General features: G+C 40.5%; 1 protein-coding gene across 10 annotated transcripts; it reads right to left on the bottom strand.

The window, feature by feature from the left end:
- On the bottom strand, positions 1-26,407 carry MTG2 (mitochondrial ribosome associated GTPase 2). 10 transcript variants are annotated; one of them, XM_078392118.1, is made up of 9 exons: positions 26,212-26,407; positions 24,630-24,772; positions 21,717-21,810; positions 20,796-20,981; positions 11,183-11,330; positions 6,072-6,187; positions 5,661-5,879; positions 4,560-4,698; positions 1-832 (listed from the first exon to the last, which is right to left on the bottom strand). In XM_078392118.1, the coding sequence occupies exons 3-9, from the start codon at positions 21,726-21,728 to the stop codon at positions 441-443; spliced, it is 1,212 nt and encodes a 403-aa protein (XP_078248244.1). In that variant the 5' UTR covers positions 21,729-21,810; positions 24,630-24,772; positions 26,212-26,407; the 3' UTR covers positions 1-440. The 10 variants fall into 10 exon arrangements, with proteins under 10 accessions (XP_078248244.1, XP_078248242.1, XP_078248243.1 ...); XM_078392116.1 differs by having other exon boundaries at positions 25,806-26,314; XM_078392117.1 differs by having other exon boundaries at positions 25,971-26,273.
- Positions 26,408-26,733: the final 326 nt, after the last annotated feature.

The following is a 26,733-nucleotide window of genomic DNA, read 5'->3' on the forward strand; positions in this document are numbered from 1 at the left end:
TTATGGATAAACAATTATTATTTATTACAACTCCCAGAATTCCCCCAACAAGTATAAGAGGACTTTCAACCAGGCCCAAAAAATCCCAAACCAAACCTTCCCCCCCCCCCCAAATTCTGGTCTGGACAAATTAACAAAATGCATTAGGAGGAAGAAACTGCCCTGCTCTAAGGTTCCACATCTTTGGCCTCCACTACATCCAAAGAAATCAATTTAAGAGCTACCTTAGTATCCTTCTGTGTTTACTGACCAGTTAGAAAGGAGGAAAGAGTCACTGGTATGTGGTTTTTCAGTTTGGGGAGGAAGAAATGTATTTATTCATTTATTTGAAAATCTTATGATCAACAGTTCAAGACAATCATACATTCAGAAAACGCCTATTTCCTCCCACAACCACTCTTTATTGTAATTTGGCTAAAAAGGAGCTCTGTTTCCAGCTACTACCACTTCATAGGCTTATGATTCTGTGCTTCTGTTTTTACATAATCATCATACAATTCTTTCAGATGCAGTAACAATTCCTCCAGGTTTTCTCCAGTCAGAGCAGACAATGGGATGACTCTCTCTTCCACCTGTTCCCTAAGGAGAGGTAAATTGCTCTTAGATTGTGGTAGATCAAACTTATTTCCAATGATGGCATGAGGTCTCTTTGACAGACCTTCTTCGTACTGTTCCAGTTCATATTTCAAGTTCTGCAACTGAGTCCATGGCTCCAACACTGAAAGATCCAAGACATATAGAAGAAAGCTGCAGTGTTCTATGTGCCTTAGGAAGCCAAAACCAAGCCCTCTGTTTCGATGGGCTCCTTTTATTATTCCAGGGATATCCGCAACTACAAAAGAAGGCAAAAATACAAAACCACAACCAGTAAGGATTTGTTGTTTTTTTTTAGCAAAGCCATATAACTTTGACTATCTCAAAAGCAAGCATACTCCATAAGCAGCACCTTTCTAGTAGAAAAAGCAGTCAGCAAACAGGAACAGGGAGAAATCCTACATGCAGAGGTCAACAAATACTGCCTTTACTTATCTTTTATACTCACTCTTCTTAAAACATTTTATTTTTTACTAACACCCACAAAAGAAAACCTCCCAAAAGAGCTGAAGATATGCAACTAATATAGAAATTTTAGGCATCCTTCAGTCTTGAGAGACTATGGTAATGTGCGCTGAACAGAGGTCTTGGAACAGCATCTAGTGTGGCTGAGAAAGCCTATTTGAGAGTGACAGTCCCGTCCACACTGAAGACAAATACAGTCTGTCCCCTGTCCAGCTCCCTGATTTTGCTGCTTTCGGGACTGCCTCTTTGCCTCGGCCTGCTGGACAAGGGTCTCTTGAAATTGGGAGAGGCCATGATAAAACTTTGATTAAAGGCTTCAAAATATCTAAATAAATATTTTGAAGCCTTTTATTGAAATTATGTATAGGTTTTTATTATTATCATTATATTTCTATATTTACTGCGTATCTTCAGCTTTTTTGGGAGGTTTTCTTCGGGGGGGGAGGTTAATAAAAAAATAAAATGTTTTTTATGTATACAAAATTGTCTTCCAAATGCCATACAGTGGTATAAGCTGTAAAGCCCTCAATCCAGAATGTATCTTGCCAGATCAATATGAGTCTTTTAGCCACAGTAAGAGGAGATCTTTACAGATACTAAGGTTCCCCTTGACAATTTTTGTCCAGTCGTGTTCAACTCTAGGGGGCGGTGCTCATCCCTGTTTCCAAGCCATAGAGCCAGCGTTTTGTCCGAAGACAATCTTCCGTGGTCACATGGCCAGTGCGACTTAGACACGAGGTGGTCCATATTAATCTACTCGCATTTGCATGCTTTCGAACTGCTAGGTTGGCGGGAGCTGGGACAAGCGACGGGCGCTCACTCCGTCACGTGGATTCGATCTTACGACTGCTTGGTCTTTTGACCTTGCAGCACAGGCTTCTGCGGTTTAGCCCACAGCGCCACCAGTCCATACAGATACTATGAACTGCCAAAAAGGCAAGTAAAGTGAGTTGTAAATTAAGCCTGAACTGCCTTTGGAAGCAAAACTTAGATTATCATACTTTGAGGACTTTATGAGCAAGTAAGACTCATTGGAAAAAAACAATAATGCTGGGGGGGGGGGGGGGGACTGAAGACAACAGGAGAAGAGGAAGACCAAATAAGATATGGATTGGTGGCTTCCAATAAAGGAAGCCACCACCTTGAATTTACAAGAGCTGAATAGGGTGACTGATAAATAGAATTTTTTGGAAGTCACTAATTCATAGGGTCACCTAAGTCAGAAGAAACTGAATGGCACATATCAAAGGTAACAGCAAAGGAGACAGTGCATTCATTTTCAAGGACCAGTGATTAACTTCAAGGAAACAGGCAAATAATTTAAAAGCCTATGTTGGCAAATGGGCCTGATGATATACATAAACTGAGAACAGGAAAGAAAAATCCATAGGCATCAGCAAAAATCAGAGAAAGATCCAATATGAAATTAATCAATAACCCCCCTTCCCCTACAAAACATATGACTGGATGTTACCAGATCATATGTTTAAAAGTTGCAGTGCCCGCAATTGGATGACTCACTCAAGAGTTTTAATAAAAAGGTACTATAGTTTTCACTATATCCTAAACATATTTTGGCTAGGTAAGTTGCATTGTAAGATCCATGGATACAGCGCATATGCAAGCTAATAAAAAAAAACCCAGGGGCACTGACTAATCCCCAGAACAGATGGAGGAAAAGAGGGGAAGGAAGAAGTGGAGGGGAAAGGCAGGGGGTGGTCAGCTGGGGCCGGTGTGGAAAACTTCCCTGAAAAGCAATGTTTTTAATTGCTTCCTAAAAGTCCACAGGGAGGGGGCTGGCAGAGCTCCTCTGGAAGCTGGTTCCATAAAGTTGGAAGAAGGCCCTACCTCCTGTAGAGGATTTATGGCCCTCTCTCACGGTCAACTGGGATTTATTTATTTATTTGATTTTTACCCACCCACCCCCCAGACAGCATCTACTCAGAGTGGCTTACAAATATCAAAAAATCATAAAATATAATAAAACATCATGATGATCTTACGTGTCTGGAAAATGACATTAAGGAAAGACGCTCCTACAAGTAACATGGACCCAGACTGTGGAGAGCTTTGTATGTGAGTGTCAAAACCTTGAACCTGATGCAGGACGCCACGGGCAACCAGTGGAGGCGGGTCAGAACCGGAGTGATGTGGTCAAATTTACTTGCACCAACCACCAGTCTGGCTGCTGCATTCTAGACCCGTTGAAGTTTCCAGACCAGGTTCAAGGGGAGCCCCACGTAGAGTGCATTGCAGTAGTCAATCCTAAGAGATGACCAGGGCCTGCACCAAAGTCCTGAGGGAGTCCTCATCTTGGTAGGGGCAGAGTTGGGCGACTAGCCTAAGCTTGTCAGCTATGAAAGAGAGCAATACAATTCCTTTTCCATTCATTGCTAAAACTCTGAATATAGTGTTTATAAACTAACAAGAAATATTTTCTACGACAGTATTACAGATGTGTCCTTCTGTGTGAATTCACTGAGCAGTTCCATGAATGAAGGAGACTTTGGTGCTCTCTGGCATCTCATCAATCAGCCACAATTAGGCATGGCAAATTATGCAAACCTTACATGAACATCAGTGGCATTCTGGCCTGTATGTATTAAATACTTTATAAAACTACTCCTTTAGACATTGTACAACAGATCAAAATATCATCATCACTGAACATACTTAAACAGCAGAATTCACTGCCATAGGATGTAGTGACGGTTGCCAATTTGGACTGCTCTGTAGAAGCTCAAATAAATTTCTGATGGTTTGAGACGACAGTGCCTACTAGACAGAATGTATGACGTTCGGTATTAGAGGCAATGTGAATCTATACGTCAGATGGAAGGCATAGTTGCATTCACATCTTGACAATGGCCTTCCCTAGGTGGCCACTATGTGAACAGAACGCTGGCCTAGATATGATTTCGGTCTAATCTATCATAACTTTTTGTGTTCTTATTAGGACCATAATATAATAGTAAGTCAAATACATACCATCACTATACCATAAATCACCATACAAAGTACATAAACTAGAATAAACCATGAAGCAGCTTGGTATTGACTATGCAATGGCCAGCAAGAACCTGTTCAAACTGAAATTCTCCTGGGAGGTAATTTAGACAACAGTTGCTATGAAAGATGCCTTCCTTGGGCTGGACTGGCTCCAGGATGATGTGCCCCTGGTGTTTTGCAGCCGGCTCATAGCAAAGCACTCGCCAAAATATTTTAATCTACCATAGAAAGTGTTTTACTTCAGTCTGAGTTCAAGCAAAAGGATATTCTCTTTTTATGTTTTATGTTTTGTTAAGTCCAGGAATATCCAGCTGCTACAAGGTGACAAGAAAGACAGCACAGCTTTTAATTGTTTAGAAACAGTACTCAGGTTACCAAGGTATTTTTGTTTTTGTTTTACTCTTTCAAGAGACCATACTATATAGATGAATCAAAACTATTTGGCAGCAGGATTAATGTCATTAATGTAATTAATGCCGGTAACACTGCACCTGCCACTTGCTCGTAGTCTTCATAGTGAACAATGCCAATATGAGGAATTAAAGTTGTGAATGGATAGGAAGCCACAGCTGGTTTTGCATTAGAGATAGCTCGCAACAGTGACGACTTCCCAGCGTTAGGGAACCCTACCTGGAATAAAGAGGCCAAATTAGATTATCTAGCAAAGAAGATGTATCTGTCAAAACTATTTAGCGGTTCTCAATAAGCCTTAACATGACACTTTAACAGACAATTTTACATAGATGGGGTTTGTGAAGAAGCACATGTTTTTATATCCATATTTAATTCTGTATTTTACAGTGGGTTCACGTAGAGGTGTGCAAGTTTGTATGTCTGGACTATAACTTTCACAACTTTTAGACTATCCTGCTGAAGAATTCTGGGAGCTGTAATTAAAAGCTACAAATCTGCATATGTCTAATAATATGTAGAGAAGTGGTGCCTTATGTTACTATGCTATATTCAAGGACTGCAGTGTTAGGCAAAGCAAATCTAAATTTCCAAGCTATTGCTATCACGATCATACCCCTGCACCCCATATGTTCAAGTAAGACTCAAGAAGCTAAACAAACTGCCTCATCGCAGTGGTTAAACTGCAATACTGCAGCCAAAACTCTGCTCACAACCTGGGTTTAATCCCTGAGGTTGACTCAGCCTTCCAAGATTGGTAAACTGAGCATACAGCTTGCCGGGGGGGGGCAATGTGTACCCTGCATAATTGAACTGTAAACCATGCAAAGAGTGCTTTAAGTACCATGGGGCAATATATAGGCAGCATACTTGCTTAATAACAACAACAAGTACATAATGGTTGAAATCTTGCTATTTAGCATAGTAGGTTGCAGTAAGAGTAGGACATCTGAATCAATAGAATTTAGAGGTGACTCATCAAATGCCCAGATTCAATGGGCCTACTCTAGTTGCAACTTACCACACAAAGCAACAGGATTTCAGCCACCATTTCAAATTATAAATATTTTCTTTCACACAAACATCCCTTCCATGCCCCAGATTATGTAGGTTTTTCCTAATTTAAAACTCAGTTTTTTTCCTTCACCAATTCTTAGCAAAAAAAAAAAAAAAAACCATACCATCCCTGCATGGGCCATAGTCTTGAGCTCCAAATGGAGAATTTTTCTTTGTCCTGGCTCTCCCTCAGTAGCTAATGTTGGTGCTCGATTTTCATTGGATAGAAAGAAACGATTGCCTTTTCCACCAGCTCCGCCATATGCTGCAACATACTCTTCACCATGCTGGTAGAGCTCAGCCACAACTTCACCATCCTCTGTAACCACAGTACCAATGGGAACCTTGAAAGCAAAGAGAATTTGAAACAAAACAAGAACAAGCGTGTTAATGCTTTGTAATGTGCTCGTGCCTGGGTAAAACAGAAGCCTAGATTTCAGATGCAAACAGAGGCTTGAGATGTGCTCTCATACATGGAGTCACTCACACCTGTATGCACTTAAAAAAATTAACAAATAAGGAACCTAAGAACAAACCGTAACATAGATGGTTCTACCATTGGATCCATAACAGTTTTTGCTCCCTCCTCTTTTTCCGTCGCCACTTTTATAATACGGGAGAACTGAAGCTAAGGACTTCACATGCTGATCCACTGTAAAATAAGAATCAATGTGAACAAAATGAGTGAATTCCAGATGTGGACACACAATAAATGCCAGCATTTGTTATGTCTACTTAGTAGCTAGTACAACAAGAGAACATTGGAAGATAGCTAGTCCTGCTATTGTTCACGTGACTAAATGTTATTAAGTTACTAAGAATACTTCAATGTATTTGAGAACAATGTCTGCGACAATCAAACTACTTATATAATACTTGAAAGGCTGTCAGACAGAGGAAGGGCAGGATCTGTTTTCAATCATCCCAGAGTGCAGGACACACAACAATGGGCTCAAGTTACAGGAAGCCAGATTTTGACTGACTATCAGAAAAAACTTCCTAACTGTTAGAGCAATAAGACAGTGGAGCCAATTATCTCGAGAGGTGGTGCATGCTCCAACCCTGGAGGCATTCAAGAGAAACAGACAACCACCTGGCAGATATCCTTTTATTTGTATTCCTGCATCGAGCAGGAGATTGGACTTGATAGCCTTACAGACCACTTCTAAATTCACTATTCTATGATAATCTCAAGACAAGCAGAAATTGCAAAATAATGACTTCAGTCATTATACTTCAGTCTGTTCCCTTATTCTGTCTTGTTTCAGTTATTAAATATTCTCTTAGTCAATTGTCCCTATTACCCTCTTATTTATATTTATAACCTGCCTCTCTCTTTAAGAGGGCTCAGGGTAACTTAGTATTATCAAACCATATTAAAATAATAAAAATAAAAACGGCTGCCCCATCTTTAACAACTCCCTATCAAGTAGCCCCCATTCATGGATCACTACCTTGTCGTGGCGAAGGGGCTTGAGTAGTTCAGAGAAGCTATGGGCTATGCCGTGCAGGGACACCCAAGACGGACAGGTCATAGTGGAGAGTTCTGACTAAACCCGGTCCACCTGGAGCAGGAACTGGCAAGCCACTCCAGTATCTTTGCCAAGAAAATTCCATGAACAGAAACAAAAGGCTAAAACATATGACACTGGAAGATGAGCCCCTCAGGTCGGAAGGTGTCCAACATGCTAGTGAGGAAGAATGGAGGAATTAGCTCCAGAGATAATGAAGTGGTTGGATCAAAGCCGAAAGGACGCTCAGCTGTGGATGTGCCTGGAAGTGAAAGTAAAGTCTGATGCTGCAAAGAAAAATACTGCATAGGAACTGGAAATGTAAGATATATGAACTCTGGTAAGTTGGATGTGATCAAACAGGAGATGGCAAGAATAAACATCGATATCCTGGGTGTCAGTGAACTAAAATGGACGTGAATGGACGAATTCAATTCAGACGATTATCATATCTACTATTGTGGACAAGAATCCCATAGAAGAAATGGAGTAGCCCTCACAGTCAACAAAAGAGTGGGAAAAGCTGTGCTGAGATACAGTCTCAAAAACGACAGGATGATTTCAATACGAATCCAAGACAGACCTTTCAATATCACAGTAATCCAAGCTTATGCACCAACCACTGATGCTGAAGAGGATGAAACTGAAGACTCATGTTCAAAATCCTCCAAGGCAGGCTTCAGCAGTATGTGGACCGAGGACTCCCAGAAGTACAAGCTGGATTTCGAAGGGGCAGAGGAACTAGAGACCAAACTGCTAACATACAATAGATTATGGAAAAAACCAGAGAGTTCCAGAAAAACATCTACCTCTGCTTCATTGACTATGCAAAAGCCTTTGACTGTGTGGATCACAGCAAACTATGGCAAGTCCTTAAAGAAATGGGAGTGCCTGATCACCTTAACTATCTCCTGAGAAATCTATACAGTGGTGCCTCGCTTAACGGGCATGCCGTTTAACGACGAATCCGCATAGCGACGGATTTTTTGCGATCATTTTTGCAATCGCATTGCAATGTTTCTAATGGGAAAAAAACGGTTTGCGATGATCGGTAAGCTGTTTCGCTTACCGATTTTCGCATAATGAAGATTTCCCAACAGCTGATCAGCGGTTCCAAAATGGCTGCCGGGTAATGAAAAATATGACTGCCCACTGTGTTTTCGCCTGGATTCCTCGCTTACCAGGCAGCGAAAATGGTGGCCGTATGGAGGATTTTCACATAAAGGTGAGTTTTTTGCCCATAGAAACGCATTAAACAGGTTTTAATGCATTCCTATGGGCTTTTTTATTTCGCATAGCGACAAATCCGTATAGCGACGATTTTGGCTGCACAGATTATCGTCGCTATGCGGGGCACCACTGTATGTGGGACAGGAAGCAACAGAACTGGATAAGGAACAACTGATTGGTTCAAAATTGAGAAAGGAGTACAACAAGGCTGTATATTGTCCCCCTGCTTATTTAACTTATATGCAGAAAACATTTTGTGAAAGGCTGCACTGGATGAATCCCAAGCTGGAATTAAGACTGCCGGAAGAAATATCAACAGCCTCCGATATGCAGATGATACCACTCTGATGGCAAAGTGAGGACGAATTAAAGAGCCTCTCAATGAGGGTGAAAGAGGAGAGCGCAAAAAATGATCTGAAGCTCAACATTAAAAAAAATAGGATCATGGCCACTGGTCCCATCACCACTTGGCAAATAGAAGGGGAAGATATGGAGGCAGTGACAGATTTTACTTTCTTGGGCTCCACGATCACTGCAGATGGTGAGAGCAGCCACAAAATTAAAAGATGCCTGCTTCTTGGGAGGAAAGTGATGACAAACCTCGACAGCATCTTAAAAAGCAGAGACATCACCTTGCCAACAAAAGTCCGAATAGTCAAAACAATGGTTTTTCCAGTAGCGATGTATGGAAGTGAGAGCTGGACCATAAAGAAGGCTGACCACCAAGGAATTGATGCTTTTGAATTGTGGTGCTGGAGGAGCCTCTTGACAGTCCCCTGGACTGCAAGGAGAACAAACCAATCCGTTCTGAAGGAAATCAACCCTGAGTGCTCACTGGAAGGGCAGATCCTGAAGCTGAGGCTCCAATGCTTTGTCCATCTCATGAGAAGAGAAGATTCCCTGGAGAAGACCCTGATGTTGGGAAAGTGTGAGGGCAAGAGGAGAAGGGGATGACAGAGGACGAGATGGTCGGACAGTGTCAGCGAAGCGACCAACATGAATTTGAACCAATTCTGGGAGGCAGTGGAAGACAGGAGGGCCTGGCGTGCTCTCGTCCATGGGGTCATGAAGAGCCACGCACGACTTAACAACTAAACAACAACAACAATCAAGTAGCCAATTACTGAAGAAAAAGTATGTCTGAAAAGAGCAGTCTTTGCCTTACTCACAGATATGGAAGTAAAAAATATTCTGATGCTACATTCTTCTTTGGAAAAATTTCCACACTATATATATTAATGTTTATTCATAGTTGTCTGGGCTTTTGAACTTTAATCAATCATTTTAGATCAACTAGATATAGGATATGAATTTCTGTAAAAAGTTCTTCTAAGGAGGCAAGCATTGACAAACCCTAGTACTTAGTCACTCAGGACAGAAGTGAAAAATAACAGATAACTTCTTCCCGTGCACAGTGCAGCTAGATTCTGACTTTCAGGATTGTGTTTCATGTATCCATGATTCAAAACACCAGGAAATTGGCCCAATATTGGGCCCATGTTGCCTGCAAGAAAAAGGTTTAACATAGCAAAGGGCAGCATGAATGTTGACAACACAAATGGCAGCAGTCAAGTTGGTCTACGCAGTGGCACCCAACCCTGAGCCTCCAGATGTTCTTGGACTACATCTCCCAGAAGCCTTCACCACCACCTCTGCTGGCCAGGATTTCTGGGTGTTGAAATCCAAGAACATCTGGAGGCCCAAGGTTGGGGACCACTGGTCTACAGGACATCCTCTTGTGTTCACTACCATTCACAAAGTGACACCACACAAGGGAAAATCCCAGAAACTTACTCCTTTTCCCATTAATTAACTACTTCTCATCCAAACACAAATCAATTGTCAGGGCTGTTTTTCAACAACATAGGCTTAATTTGCCTATGTTTATTCCAAACAATTATGACTCTAGGAGCTCTTTCTTCAGAGAATTCCTGCCTCACATGTTCAACCAATATGCAGCTTAAAGGCATTTCCCCCTCCTAGTAATTTCAGTATTAAATATCAATGAGTATACTTAATCCTACTTAGTCTTACAGCTACACACAAAGAAAGGTGTGCTATAGAGGCTAAGTTCGTCCATGTTATTTTAGGCCACTCTCACCTTTAGCATTCGGAAGTGCATTCTAGAAGTATAATAAAAGAAGTAATGATGCTAGCTTTTGCCTTCATGAAGAAAGGTATTACTGACTTCCATGAAAATAAGCAAGGCAAGAGATAGATGATATCTTATATAACCATCTCCTAGTATCTCTAAGGCAGCAGCAAGTGCAAACAATTTATGTCAATTTGATTCTAGCTGTTGTCTAGATCGATTCTATATTCTGCATAATGATGCATCCTAAAAATGGATCGCACTTGCAGTTTATCTTAGATTCAGAAATTTGAAAACTGACTTATAGCAACCCTAACAGGGCTTTCAAGGTAAGTGAGATATTTAAGGAGTGGTTTTACCAGTTCCACACCCTCAGTGAATTTCCACGGCTGAGCAGAGAGAACTCCTAAGTGTCACTATACAGTGACCTAACATGTGAGCAGCTCTATAGAGATAAAGACTGTTTATTAAGAAGACATACATACATACATACATACATGCATGCATACATACATACATACATACATACAGACAGACAGACAGACAGACAGACAGACAGACAGATTCCACAAGTATCTAAACACTCCTTTTTTGAGCTGGGGTGCAAGGACATATTGTTAACACTAGGGAGGGAATAAGAAGGAGACATGGGAGCAGATACTTTTAAGAAGTCAAGCTGGCACATAAACTTATCAGTTCTTTTCCTCAGCATTAAACACATAAAGAAAGGTTAAGCAATGAGTTCAGATAATTTCACAAATAAATAAATTGTATTTTAAAAACAGAACATACATGAGACATATTTTCTTTTTACCTTTCAAAATAATATGTCCACCATTTCCTCCATCTCCACCGTCAGGGCCTCCAAATACTTTTCTAGGCTCACTATGAAAACAGGATATGCCATCGCCTCCTTTGCCTGCTACCACACATACCTTTCGATAATCTATGGAGCATTTTGCCTGAAATGGGGAGAATGACTATTTAGAAAAGAAAAGCAACACATTTTCAGAAATCATCAATTCTAAACATACTGTAAATTATTTTCCATCTAATAATAAACATGCATATTTCAGCTTGGGTACTAACCTATATGTAATTTTGTGTGGGAAATGTACACATCAACATCACAGCTACACACAAAGAAAGGTGTGCTATAGAGGCTTAGTTCTTATTTTGGGCCCCTTGCCAAGATCTTGAAATTAGTTCATAGAATCAGAGAGTTGGAAGAGACCACAGGGGCCATCAAGTCCAACCCCCTGCCATGCAGGAACACCATCAAAGCACTCCCGATAGATGGCCATCCACCCTCTGCTTAAAAACCTCCAAAGAAGGAGACTCCACCACACTCCGAGGCAGCCTATTCCACTGCTGACCAGCTCTGGCTGTTAGGAAGTTCCTCCTGAGATTCAGGTGGAATCTCTTTTCCTGTACTATAGTTTGAAACCATTGTTCCTTGTCCTAGTGTCTGGAGCCCTGGAAAACAAACCTGTCCCTTCTTCAACATGACATCCCTTCAAATATTTAAACGTGGCTATCATGTCCCCTCTTAACCTTCTTTTTGTAAGGCTAGACATTCCCAGCTCCCCAAGCTGCTCCTCACGGGACACGGCTTAACCTTTGACCGTTTTGGTCACCCTTCTCTGGACATGTTCCACGTTTTCAACATCCTTCTTGAACTGAGATGCCCAGAACTGGACACAATACTCCAGATATTAGAGTGGTACTATCACTTCCCTTGATCTAGACACTATACTCCTATTGATGCAACCAAGAATTGCATTGGCTTTCTTGGCAGCCGCACCACACTGCTGACTCAGTTTGTGGTCTACCAAGACTCCTAGATCCCTTCCACAGGTACTGTTGTCTAGCCAGGTGTCTTCCATCCTATATCTGTGCAGGTCATTTTTTATGCCCAGGTGTAGGACCTTACATTTCTCCCTGTTGAAATTCATTTTGTTAGTTTTGGCCCAGGACTCTAATCTGTTAAGGTCATTTTGAATTTTAATCCTGTCCTCTGGGGAATTAGCAACCCCTCCCAATTTGGTATCATCTGTGAATTTAATCAGCATCTTATCTATCCCTTCATCCAAGTCATTGATAAAGAGGTTGAATAGCACAGGGCCCAGAACAGAACCCTGAGGCACCCCACTAGTTACCTCTCTCCAGGATGAAGAAAAGCCATTGGTGAGCACCCTTTGGGTTCGGTGAGTCAACCAATTACAAATCCACCAAACAGTAGCACTGTCTAGCCCACATTTTACTAGCTTCCTTGCAAGAATATCATGGGGAACTTTGCCAAAGGCTTTACTGAAATCAAGATATGCTACATCCACAGCGTTCCCTTCATCTAACAAGCCTGTAACTCTATTAAAAAAGAGAGAGATCAGATTAGTCTGGCATGACTTGTTTTTGAGAAGTGATCCAAAATTCTTTTACTTGATCTCTTCTAACTGTCCCTCACAATACACCCTCTGCATATCTAAGGGTCAAAGTAAAACTGATTCCAATTGAAAGACATTTTCATATTGCGCTGGCGATGTATTGGCTGAAATTGGCCAGTATGAATGATTCTCGCCTTCCTAGGAAGTGTTACACAGAACAGCTTCAGAATTCATCTCGAAAATTCTGGGTGAATTTAGTTAGACCCATTTTGCAGAACTATGGGATTGACACAGCCTCCCTTCCTACCTTTGTTTCAAATAGAGCTAAGCATCTGGTTAAAGAAAAATATGTCTTTACTCTAAGAGGCAGATCTCCGTGCCATCTCAGAAATCTCCTATTCCTGTTGGTTCCCTTTGTATAAAACATCATTCTGTTTGGAGGACTACTTTATTAATTTAACCTCAGCCCCTATAAGGAAAGCGTTTACAGTTCTGCACTTTCAGTGTATGCCAACAGCTATATTAGTAGGAATATATGAAAATGTTCCTTTTGATTAAAGACTTTGCATAATGAAGATGTTTCTCATTATTTGTTAAGATGTCCTTTATATCAGAGGTCCCCAACCCCCGGTCCGTGGTCTGAGCTGGACCAGGCTGCCGAGACAGACCTCCAGCCCCAACCCCCACATGCACTCACCCCTGCACAGCCCATTTATGCCTGCGCGTGTGCTCCAGCATGTCCATACGAGCACTTCGCTGCCATTTGCGCATGTGCACAAGCACACACAGACAAGCGCCGTGCCACCGTTTGCACATGTGCACAAGGGTGGGGGGTGCCCCACCTTCCCCAGCCGGTCCGTGGACTGAAAAAAGTTGAGGACCACTGTTTTATATGATCACTCCAGGAGCAAATACCTTGCAGGCATACTTAGAACTTTGTGTGACAGCCCTCCTCTGGCTCAACTTTGTATGCTGCTTGTGGGCAAATTCCTAAATCTTTCTAAGTGTAATTTTGATATGATAGTGCAACATATGTTTGATGCTGTCATTGATATATTGCAATGACCTATGGTTTTGAGCAATCAACCAATAAAGAGACACCCGTGTTGACTTTTAGTGATGACAGCATTGCTTTCTATGTACAGTGGTGCCTCGACTTACAAACTTAATCCGTTCCGGAATGATGGACATAACTCAATATGGTCGTAAGTCGAAGCATCATTTCCCATTGGAACACATAGGAATGCAATTAATTCGTTCCAGCTGGGGGGGGGAACCACTGCAAGCCCCACTGGAAGCATTGGGGCTGAAAAAAAAACAACCCAAAAAACAATGCAAGCCCCATTGGAACGTGTCAGAGCCGGGGGTGAAAAACACCAAAACAACAACAATGCAAGCCCCATCGGAACGCACTGGGGCTGGAAAAAAATTACCAAAAGTAAACAACACAGCAAGCCTCGGCGGAATGTTCTGGGGCTGAAAAAACAAAATCCAAACCAAAAATAAACAACACAGCAAGCCCCATCAGAACATGATGGGGCCAAAAAACAACAACAACCAAACATAAACAACACAGCAAGCCCCATCAAAACGTGCTGTGGTTGAAAAAAAAGTAACCGAAAATAAACAACACAGCAAGCCCCATTCGAATGTGCTGGGGCTGAAAAAACAAATACTGTACACCAAAACACACACAGAAAAATCACAGCACAGAAACATAACACCCCCTAGCCCAAACCCACACTGCAAAACCCTGTATGTACTCACTCAGAAGAAGAAAGCAGCACCAGGCAGTCTGAAGCTTCCTCCAACACACACTCTCTAACCGTTGGAGCGAAAGTGCTACAAAGAAGCAGCTTCTTTGCCGACCAACGGTTAGTACATTTGAATTCCCCACCTTTTGCCCCACCTTTTTTCCAGTCGTAACTCGAAGCGCCGGTCACAAGTAGAAGCAAAATTTTGCAGCCGGAGCTGGTCATAACTCAAAATGGTTGTAAGTCGGGACATTTGTAAGTTAAGGCACCACTGTAATAACAATCTGTCTGTTTAATGATCTGCTCTAGAATGTTTCCGGGAATTCATGTCAGGCTGACTGGGCGATAATTATTTGGGTCTTTTTTTTTTTTTCATTTTTGAAGATAGGGACAACATTTGCCATCTTCCAGTCTGTGGGGACTTCTCCTATTCTCCAAGAATTCTCAAATACTGTAGTTGTTGTGGGTTTTTTCAGGCTCTTTGGCCTTGTTCTGAAGGTTGTTCTTCCTAATGTTTCGCCAGTCTCTTTCCTCATCTTCAGAGGACAGGAATAGCACTCCAGGGACAGTTTTGCAATATTATTGCCAATGGTTCTGAAATTACTTCTGACAGTTGCTTTAATATCCTTGGATGTAATTTGTCTGGCCCTGGAGAATTGAATTCATTTAGAATTCAATACAGTGGTACCTCAACTTAAGAACTTTTTTTGTTCTTAACAAAAAAGCTGCCTAGAGTGGTCGCAATGACCAGATAGGCGGGGTATAAATGGAATAAATAAATAAATAAAATAAATAAGTCGACACTCTGTTCTCAAGTCGAAGCAACTTTTTGCGAATGGAGCCATTCTTGACTCGAATCGTTCTTATCTAGAGACGTTCTCAAGTTGAGGTACTACTGTAATTCAGCCAGCCTGGCATGCCTACCTATGGTACTAAGATGATAAGCAATGCAGAATATTTAATTTACAGTGGGGTCTTGACTTGAGAACTTAATCCGTATTGGAAGGCAGTTCTCAAGTCAAAAAGTTCTCAAGTCAAATCTGCATTTCCCATAGGAATGCATTGAAAACCATTTGATCCGTATCTGCTCTTTTCCGTCCATAGAAACTAATGGGAAGCTGCTATTCTGCCTTCGACCACTAGAGGGGGATATTTTGTTTCTTTTTTTTCTTAGGTCAAGAAAGGTTCAGGGAAGGCAGGGAAAATACAGTCCAGGCAGTACCAGGCAGTCTGAAGACTCCCAATCCACTCTCTAAACGCTGGGAGGAGTGAGGAAGCAGACAGGCACCCTTTTCACTGGCCAACAGTTAACTGAAAGTTCACATTTTGCACTTTCCCTGCCTTCCACGTGGGTTTTTTCAGTTCTTAACTCAAATCTAAGTACTTAAGTCAAGTCAATATTTTCCTATGAGAGCGGTTCTTAAGTCAAAATGTTCTTAACTCGAACCGTTCTTAAGTCAAGACCCCACTGTACATTTGATCAGGAGAGCTCTGTTATGGGTTTGGAAGACAGTTAAGGCACAACATTATAGAAAGACACCATTATGGGTAGAAGTGTTCTCTGAACCGGCAAGAACAATTCAAGGGACAAACAGGAGATACATTGAGATATTAGATGGTGATTTTAATTTAAAGAACAAAGATGCATTGGCACAACAAGGTATTATCTTCGATTGGTGGTCAATAAACTTGTTTAAATCAAGAAATGTAAAAGATAAAGCTACAAGGTTTCAGAAAGACAAGATACCTTTGGATAAGGGGTTGCTGGACTCAGAGGAAGAATTGATTAAAGGTTTATATAATACTTTGATGGAGCAAAAAATGGAAGATGAAATTGTGAAGGATTGTATGGAAAAAGGGTCTCAAAATGTAGGTCATAATATTGAACTAAGTTCCTGGTCACAAAATTGGGAACACAATACTAAAAGGACTAAATCTATAAATCTAAAAGAAAATATATAGAAAATGTTTTACAGATGGTACATAACACTAGAGAAGTTAACAACAATGTATAAAAATGTATCTAATAAGTGTTGGAAATGTGAAGAGAAAGTTGGGAGCTTCTTTCATATGTGGTGGATGTACAGTAGGGCCAAGGACTTTTGGAAAATGATTCATGAAATGATAGAGAAAATTTTAGGAGTTAAAATTGGTTTAACACCAGAAATCTTCTTATTGAATATATTACTAGCTACACTTGGGGGAAAAAAAAAGACTTATCTGACTTTACACCTGAATTCCAGCTAGAACTGTGTATGTCAGTAAGTGGAAGACTACAAAGGTGCCAACAAAGAAGGAATTTATTCAGAAGATTTTGGAACGAGCAGAAATGGATATTTTGACAGATACACTAAATGATAGACTGGATAATAATAAATGGGAACCTCTTTATATCTGGATGAAATCTACACCGATTTAAGTAGAATAGATTAGATTAATATTATGTTAGACAGTATAAGACAAGATGAAATGAATTGAATATATTGTAATAGATGACTCTGGTTGCAACAGATAGAAAAGTAGAAAAATACCAAAAAATAATTTTAAAAAATTAGAATTCAATAATTCTATAAATTTAAATTCATTTAGAATTCTGCTTCTACATTCCAGTGTTCTGGGTACAAGGAAATACTCATCCCCATTCCCATATAATACCACTGGGTAAGGTGGTCTAACAATGTACTGTTGCATCCAGGGATAGTTTTGCAATCCATTTTCAAAGTGTAATTAATGGTATAGCTTGGGCTTGGCTTGGATAAAGGGGGTGGGGATAAAAGTGTGGGAAATCAATACTTGTTTATTACTGTGAAATAACAAAATGTTATCCCCCTAATCTTCTAAATTTTTTCTAACATCCCAAAGTTCCTCATATGTGGGTAAATGCTTCAACTCATTCCTAAGCATCATGTTTAATCTGTCATCTCCAGATAAGGCTGCGAACCACTTTCGTCTGAAATTTTGCAGGGTTGTTAACAGTCTACACAGCCATTACCAAGCCAGATATTCTAAATAAACATGCCAGCAGACAGGAGATCCAAATAATTATTTTATTTTGCTTCAGCAAATGTTCATTTACAACCACCAAGTGATGGAGAATCAAGTGGAAATCTACTGATTAAAGGAATCCAACCAGCATTAGACTCTGCAGCCAGCACTTGTTCAACAAGAACTGTCTCTCCAGCTTGTTCAAGAGGTGGTGGCAGTGGAGTTGATCACTCTTAAGAGGCCACTTGTCCACCACTAGACAACCTGCCTTTCAAGGAGACTTGTGCAACATCCTCCACTTATCTCCACCGCAAGGGAGTGGGAGGTGCCACTCTGAATTCTTTCAGGGCAACAGCCCACCCTAAAAAGCTTGGGCAGGTGAACAGTGTGCATGACCTCAGAATGCATTTGATATAAGCTCTTGAATTCTCTGCATTTGACTGGAACTCACGACAGCCATGCAGCAAAGATGGAAGTTTGAAAATGTATGTGTAGTATAAGAACTATGAGAGCAAGACCAAGTAAAAAAGAAAGTTGTCAATTTTGTTTCATGTGTTTGCACATCAATTCTTGACTTACGCTGACTCTTTTCAGAGTTTTCTAGGCATAGGGTACTCAGAAGTGGTTTCCCATTGCCTACTTTTTGGTGACACCTGTGATTCTGCAGTTTGCCCAAGGCTATACAGGCTAGTTCTTCCCCTAGAAATCAAACATCTATTCTGTCGCTTTACTGAGCCCTGCTAACTCACTGAGCAATCCTTTCAGTGGTCTCAAAATGATTATTGGCTTCATCTGAAAAGAGCAGTCAACATTTAGGAAAATATCTAATATCTTTCTCTCTTGAAAGACAGAAAGTAAGTTCATAAGTAACTCCAATGACATTCTTACTGGTGGGCAGTTATGATTTATACTTAAATTTGTTTTTGCTTCAATTTCAGATCTTCTGCCAACAATAGTATATAAAAATAATTACTACATTCTCTGTGCTGTTAAAAAAATTAACATATTTAAATCAATACACAATTTATGGTAATAGCCTAATCTTACAATAACAAGAAAGCCTGGCTTTTTAAAAGTGCAAGCAGCTGGATGTGTATAGCTTTTCACATTACCAGTTAAAAGAAATGCTGAGGAAAGTGTACATTTTGGACAATGAAAAGAACCAAAGACTTGGGGGATGAACAAAATATAGATGACCAGCTGGGCATTCAACTGTGACAGCATTTAAGAAATATAGCCTTTTCCAAATTTACACAGCATCACCAAGTGGATAAAACTGCAAGTGCGGCCTAAGTTACTGACAAGGAGTGTATGAAATTCGGTACTTGATTCCCTGTGTTTACTATTGCCGAAAGGTATTCTAATGCCAACAACATGCTTTCCAGGACATACCCCAGAAAGTTCAACAAAGGACACCTGTTGTGGGCAAGATTAATGCAACCATATTTTCTTGTATGAGACAATGTCTTCTACCTTTCAGCAAATACTGAAATAGAGACTGCTTTTCTGCCTCACAAATCACCTCTAGTCAGCCAATCAGTACGAGATAAGTGTAGCTGAGAGTTCTGGATGGGTGAGAATACGACCAAAGGTTTCTTTATTCAGAAAGTTTAATTCACCAGATGGCTTTCCACCATATAACTTCTGCATTCTAAATATGAACTGGACATGCAAATTTAGAATTTCTTTTTCATCACATGCAATTGGCATGGCTAATTCCACTCTGAAACAGAACTTCCCAAAGTTTTTGGCATTATATCTCTTATAATTTTTAAGTAAAGTAAAAACAAATGTATGTGATGGATAGGGATGAATGTCTAGCATGAAATGGTAGTGAGAAAAACAGGGAATTGGCTGGGTAAGAGGGAGGGAGGAAGGGAGGGAGGCAGATGAGAGAAAGACTGAACTGAAAAGAGTGGGATGATGAATAAGAATTAGATTAGGGTTAGGAATAAAACCACATTTGCTGGAAGTGTTTCTGCAATAAAAGTGACATAATTTAGTTCAAGCCAATGATGAAGAGTGTTGATTACCTAAGGATTGACTACATGGTACAGTGGGAGATGTCAGAGTAAGAGTGGTAGTAACCAACACGCAGGAGCAACTCAAGGTTGGTGGCAGTGACGGGTGAAGATTGTGAAAGAAAATAATGTTAAAATAGTGGTTATGCTGATGAGTTGTGGCCTAATAGTTCAAGTGACAAGTTGAAGAGGTAGGAGATGTAATAAGCTTGGGGTACGACAGGAACCAATGTTTTAAACATTACTGTCTATAGGACACACTCACACACAACACAGAAGTATCAGTTTAAACAAGATTAGAAAAGATATACAACGATTAGTTACATACCAAGGACTCTAACAAACCAACCACTAATTAAAGTATCTGAAAAAAAATCAAGAGACCGAATTTTGGCACATAAACCAACAATGGTGGGCTTATTTTATTTTTAACTTGATGACCAAAAAAATATTCCAATGCACTACAAATGCTACAATTGCATCTACGTATATAGCAGAATGGTGACGCTTTTCCAAAGGCTTCACATGGCTACTAGAGAAGAAGTGTGAAAGCACTCAGATGCTCACTGTGAGGGCTTGCTGTGTGCTTTGAAATCCTGTGGATTTTCAGCCTGAGGATCTCAAGGATGTAGAGAGATTGAGTGAAATAGTGAGGACTACCATTTGCTCACTCAATCTTTGCCCTTCTTGCTCATCAAGTCTGCAAAGTGGTACTGATGCCATGATTGAGGGAGATGATAAACACCTCCTTAATTAAGGCTCTGTCCCAACCTGTCTAAACAAAAGTTTCATAAAACCTTTTTAAAAGAAACCTTGACCCATAAGTTTTCATTTACTACAACATACTGTGTTCATGTTCTGTTTATGGGCCCTCATAGGCAACTAGCTGGCCACTGTGAGAACTGGGATAGGCCTCTTTTAATGTTCTACTGAACACGCACTGCACTTGGTATGTTAAGAGAGAGATTCTATTTCATGTTCAGCCATCAGCTAACTGGATGCAAGCCACCACCTCCCAGCATAACATAGCTCATTAACGCATTCTGAAAGTTAAAATTTTAATAAATAATTCACATATGATTCCTGTATGTCTGAACAATAATCACAATTTTAAACACAATGGTCAAAATCCTATGAATTTTTGAGCCATTGCAGAGGCTGCAGTGGCTAGCTGAGACTAATTAGAAAGGCAGCAGGATGCAACCAGCAACTTGTTATTACCTGGAAAAACACTGTGATTTCAACCCAGAATTCTTGTATTTGAAATTAAAATAAATCTTTACCAGCTTCTTTTCTGAAATGATCCGTTTACGCCCCAGTTGTCGAGATTTTGAACATCTTGTGCAGGTTGTGCTAAAATTCTTCTGCCAGCTTTTAGCTTGCTTTTGAAATAATGAATTCTCTACATATGAATTTGCCAGTCTCCATGGGCTTTCAAATAAAGCTCTGATAGTTATTCGTAACATTTGTCTAGAAAGGAGAAAAAATGATGAAGAAAGATAAGTACACCATACTGAAAACATACTATTAGCAATATAAGATATAGTGTTATAACAAAATTGATCTAAATTTTGTTGGAGGGGGATTATGCACAGCTAGTCCCACTTCCAATTTGCAATGGTGGCAAAAGGTCTACAAAAATCAAGTATATGTACTTCTGATGAACTACGGTACCCTCCGAATAATGTTCTTATAAATGCTTTTGATACAGCAGGACCCCTCCAAATCAGGCTTCGTATTCTATGTATAAAATAAAGATAACTCTCACACTCAAACACTAATCCTTGTCATTCTACTGAGAAAAGACTTACAAGATCAAACTGGCATATGGGTTCAGCTTATGAGACTTTGGTAAGTGGTGAAACAGCTACATGGTTACCTTATTTTCTATAATACAATATTTTTCACCTATAATACAGAAGTTGGACTATCAACATTCTGTCACTCCAAGTGGGACAAGAAAATTGTTTTCTGATGGAATAATAAAGATAGAGAAGTAGCCATGAGACCTGTAATTCTCGGGTCCACTAGAGAGGGGCAGGTTTAGTACTTGCAAGAGTGAAGAAATGCTAAGTACGACTGCACTGTGGCAGTTTAATGCACTGTGTTATCACTTAATAATCAAATATGCTGTAAGTAAGTGCAACTACGATCAACCAGTAGACTATGAAAGCTTAGTGTTATATTTTGACCAGAGACACGAATCTTCCATTCATCCGAAGAAGTGTCCTCAGACACAGAAAAGCTTATGAAAAAACAACAACTTCTTATCGTCTTATAGGTGTTACGTGATTATTTCTGGAATAAGTAAAATACGAAACAAGCACATGACTAATTCGCCAAAATATCAGCAGAAAACAGATCTAGCCGTGTATGTTGAAACATATCACCCAAGGATTTTACCCATTTCTCTTGCTTCTACCATCATATCTGAATCACTTTCCACAAATGTTAGTCCTGAATTTTCAGGAAGGGAACAGAACTCCAAATGCCAGAACTCCTTGCTGATGTCTTGCAGAAGCTTCCCATCTTTATACCAGTTTCATTTGCTTATCACACAACCAACTCTACTGCTTAATGACAGCAAATGCATCTACAAGTCCCCTTCCATTTACACATATGAAAAGTCCTATTTTTCCTGATTTCACACCACCTGCAGTCTCATATGATATGTTGTGTGCCATTCTTGAAGATCCCAAACATCAGAAGCAGCTGTTTGCACAAATTTTAATTTATTTTTGTCTGTATCTAATGCAATCTCTTGGGCACAACAATTTAAAGGGTAACATAGATTAATTGTCTCATTGTATGAGCATTATTAAATATTGTTGTTGTGGGTTTTTTGGGCTCTTTGGCCATGCACTGAAGGTTGTTCTCCCTAACGTTTTGCCAGTCTCTGTGGCCGGCATCTTCAGAAAGAACAACCTTTAGAACAAGGCCAAACAGCCCAAAAAATCCACAACAACCATCAGATCCCGTCCGTGAAAGCCTTTGAGAATACATTACTGAATATTATTTAGCACAAGCAATTTAGTGTTGAGAAATAACTGGGAGATTCACAAACCATCAACAAATATTTTTTTATGACCTGAGCAGAATTTAAATGAAAACTACTCTGGACTAATCATCAAAATGTATGAGGTGCAAAAGCTGTTCCATATTTTCTCTCAGGTAAATACAGATGTCTTAGCATGTGTGGACTTCAAAGGGAGCCATAACTACTCCATTTCCTGATGTGCATGAAGTGTCTCACTATTATACTCTCTGGCTGAGTAATAATATTTTATTTATTTATTTATCTTAAATGTGTTATACTCCTTAAAAAATACAAATTCAAGAATACATTTCCAAGCAAATTTAGAATAAATATACATTCATCAAAGAGGCGGGATTGAGAACAGCTTCTTACTGATGAACTAAAAACAGGCGTAGGGAACTATGGCTCTCTGCATATTATTAGACTGGAGCTATCAACACTCCCAGCCAAAATAGCCAATAGTGAAGGATCGTGGGAATGGCCACCCTTGCCACAAAAATCTATTTCTTTCACTATGGCTATAGGCAGCTATTCCAATAGCAGAGGAGATGAGATTTGAAGCAAGGCTACTTCGCCAGCCTTTGTGAAAGACCATTTGCTTTCTTCCCCTTCCATCCTTCAAACTTTTCCCTTTTGTGCTGTAATATTTTAGATTGCAAGTCTGTGAGTCTGGGCTGTCCTATTTCAATAGTTTGTATACAAGCCGCCTAGAGTGGTCTATTGACTAGATAGGCGGGATATAAATAAATAAATAAATAAATAAATAAATAAATATGATTGATTGATTGATTGATTGATTGATTGATTGATTGATTGATTGAATGAATGAATGAATGAAAGCCAGGAAGTCTTTTTCACTTTAGATTAGGAAAAAAATGATCTGAAGAAGTAACAGTTAAGAATTAAAGATATTCAGTAAAGTGTGAAACAACACTGCATGGTCTAAGAATATAAAAGAATATAATGAACAGAAGCCAAGTTTGTAACACTTCTAAGACTGACAAATTTACTTCTGTATTCAGTCTGAGACTCATGTTGTATTTTAAAAAGTAGATTATAACCCCCCCAAATCTCACAATGAAATAATTCTGATAGTATTAAAGGTGCCACAAGATTTTGTTTTTGTTGTTATTCTGTTTTCAAAATATATGCACTAATATACTAAAGTCTTATCCACACACTCATTTTGAGGTGGGCTGGCTTGGACTAAACAGGGTTGCTAGGAGGGAACTCCAACTGGCATAGGGAACTCAAGAGATTCTATTTGGCCCACTATCAGTTTACCAATATTGTAAACTAGTTAAAGAAGAGAGCTTAAGGATATTGGTAAATTAAACACTTCCACAGATCTGTGGAGAGGCCAAAGAAGTGGGGAAAAATTAAATGTATTAGGGCAGTGCATATGTGCTGCATCACTTTAAAAAAAGTCAATTGGGACAATTCTTCACGGAAGCGAGACAAGTCAGGAGAGGGAAATGAGGGGGATTTTTGTTTGTTTTTCCTCAATTGGCTCTTGACCAGACCTTTAAGAGAAGAGGAAACAAAAATCTCCCTCATTGCCCCCTCCTGTCTCCTCCCACTACCAGGAATATGTTTTCCATTTGGATCTTACTTTAAACCTGTGTGTATACAATCCAAAGGCAAGGGCAAGTGATATATCTTTATATCTTTATTAGGCCATGAAAAAATCACAAACACATACTAGTTTTTGACCTGTGCAAGTCTTCATCAGGCTGGCACCACAGTGCTGTGGATGGTGCAGTTCCAAAAATCATGTCCAGATGTACAGGCTAGCTTCGTTTGTCAAAATTGTGTTTCAAAATGGGGACTGCAAACTCAAGTCATAGATGCAGTTTCAGATTTCACCTCTGGTGTTGACTGAAATGTTTCCCCCTATCCTGCTAAACAGAATTGCCACACACTCAACAAACTTTCCTTCCCTGCATAATATCCTATATTTAAACACAATGATTTCTTGGCTGGGGATGGGGCACACAAAAATAGAAGAAACCCCATATCAGAAGATGTGGGATGAAATCTATTTTATCCACTAGATGAGCAGCCAGAGTAACAGTATTACCTAATGGGCAGAGGAAGATGTTCTCATCAGGTTGTAATCTTGGTTGGCCAGTGCTAAATGTCCACGTTTGGTTGTAGGTGGTGCTCTTGTCAGCTATTCAGGGTATTTTCCACAGTTCAATGAAAAAGAAAAAAGCCATGGTCCTGTTGACAATAAAGAAATTAAAATATTTAATCCCCGCCCCATACTTCCTTTCAATCACCAGTCCAAATGCAGCTAAGAAATGGCAAAACTGAATTTTGGAGGAGCAGCAATGAAGGAACTAGAAAAAGTCCTTAAGAGTGAGGATGGGTCAAAGGCTGAGATAGTAAATTCCACAGCATTCTTCAGTATAGACAGATGTGAAAGTTCTACAATGAAGAAAGGTAATGGGGGGAGAAGTCTACTCATTTTAAACATGGTGTGGGAAAAATGCTTTACACATATCACCAGAAAGACAAATAAGTGGCTTGGTTTGATCAAATGCAGCGCAAATTCTTGCTAGAAGGCAAAAGGACTACAATGGAGTTATCATAATGTGGACACAGCACAATATGATAATGCTAAGGGAAGTGGAAGACAGAAATAAAAGAAGAAAGTCTAACATGAGATGAACTGACTCAATAAAGGAAACCACACCACTGAGTCTGCAAGACCTAAGTAGGGTTGTAATTAGTAGGAACTTTTGGATGCCACAAATCAAAAGCAACTTAACATCACCTTAACATAGCAAGTGGGATCTGAGGGCCTTAGGAATGGACCTCAACAGATGGGGAAACCTTCATTTTCTAAGCGTTCGGCCTGGAGGCAGGCGGTGCATCACAGCCTCTCCCAATTTGAAGAGACCCTTGTCCACAAGGCCGAGGCAAAGAGGAAATCCTGAAAGCAGCAAAATCAGGGAGCTGGACAGGGGACAGATTGGATTTGTGGACGAGACCGTCACTCTCGAATTGGCCTTCTCAGCCACACTAGACGTTGTTCCAAGACCTCTATTCAGAGCACGTTACCATAATCTCTCGAGACTGAAGGATGCCTACACAGTAACATCACCTAACAAAATACAGCCTTTAATATTTTTAATAAAGCACCTTACGCTTTAAGGTGACACGACGGTTTCGCCTTATCCTTCCCTTGCCCTGCAGCCACGTCAGCCTGTAGAAAATTTAAGTGACTCTTAAAAGAACAAACAGCACTTACCACCACCCGTATTTTCGTGACTTTATTTACTACATTCCTCTCCCTCCCGTTCTCCTTTTTCCACGAGTCCGTGAGTCCCACAGGGCTCCTTCCTTCCCCGGCACTGATCGGCCACTGGCCTGGGGACGGTGATAGCCTCAGAATAGCCTCCCAGCAACTTCCTACCTTTACTTAATTGATTTTTATTTTCCCACAGCTGCTCCTCTCGCCGCCCTCCGTCTAATAAAGACCGCTTCAGCTCCCCTTTCCTCGTTTAATCCCCCTTCTCCGAATTAGATCTTTCTAGCTTTCCTTTTAACGTTTTCAACGGCACCGTGGAAGCCGCTCGAAAGGCCGTTACGGAGCGCGAGGAGAAGAAGGAGGAGGAAACCGGGCAAAAGAAACGCAATTGCAAACAACACAGTACCTCACACCCACCCCACACCTCCTTCTAAAGGGGCCATTTTTTAACAGGCCGGGGCGACTTCGAAGCGTCACCAGCACGCGCCCTGACGTCACGCCCGCCCGCCGAGAGAGACTACGTAGTAGCCGAGGTCTCCGACCGTTCCCCTTTTTTTCCTCTCGTGCGTTGGCCCGTTGCGCAGGCGCAGCTCTGGCAAATTGGTTAGGGGAGCCCAGAGGCGGCGGCGGTGGTGGTGGTGACTCGGGACGGCGCATGGGCAGCTGTCGCTGGAGGGTATTCCTTTTAAGAATGGGTCCAATGGGATTGGAGGAAAGGAAATAGCAGCCTTGGGATTGGCCAAGGCGGCCGCGGGAGGGACCGGAGGGGAGGGCTCTTCGGCTATAAGAGAGACCGGCAGTTCCTGAGGTAAATATTTGTGGAGAATAGGTGTGTTGGTTATTACGGTAGTGGTGTAGCACTCAGAGTTTGGAAACGACTGTACTTTTTTTTCAAAACCAAAAGAAAAAAAAATTAAAAATAAGACGA

The sequence above is a fragment of the Pogona vitticeps genome, chromosome 4, assembly GCF_051106095.1.
Source record: "Pogona vitticeps strain Pit_001003342236 chromosome 4, PviZW2.1, whole genome shotgun sequence".
Taxonomy (NCBI): domain Eukaryota; kingdom Metazoa; phylum Chordata; class Lepidosauria; order Squamata; family Agamidae; genus Pogona; species Pogona vitticeps.

Excerpts from the sequence above, each read along its gene's own strand:
- MTG2 (XM_078392118.1), bottom strand. Across the intron at positions 6,188-11,182 it reads TGGACATATTATTTTGAAAG|TGGATCAGCATGTGAAGTCC; the intron begins GTAAAAAGAAAA and ends CTTATTTTACAG. Across the intron at positions 5,880-6,071 it reads GTAGAACCATCTATGTTACG|GTTCCCATTGGTACTGTGGT; the intron begins GTTTGTTCTTAG and ends TTTGCTTTCAAG.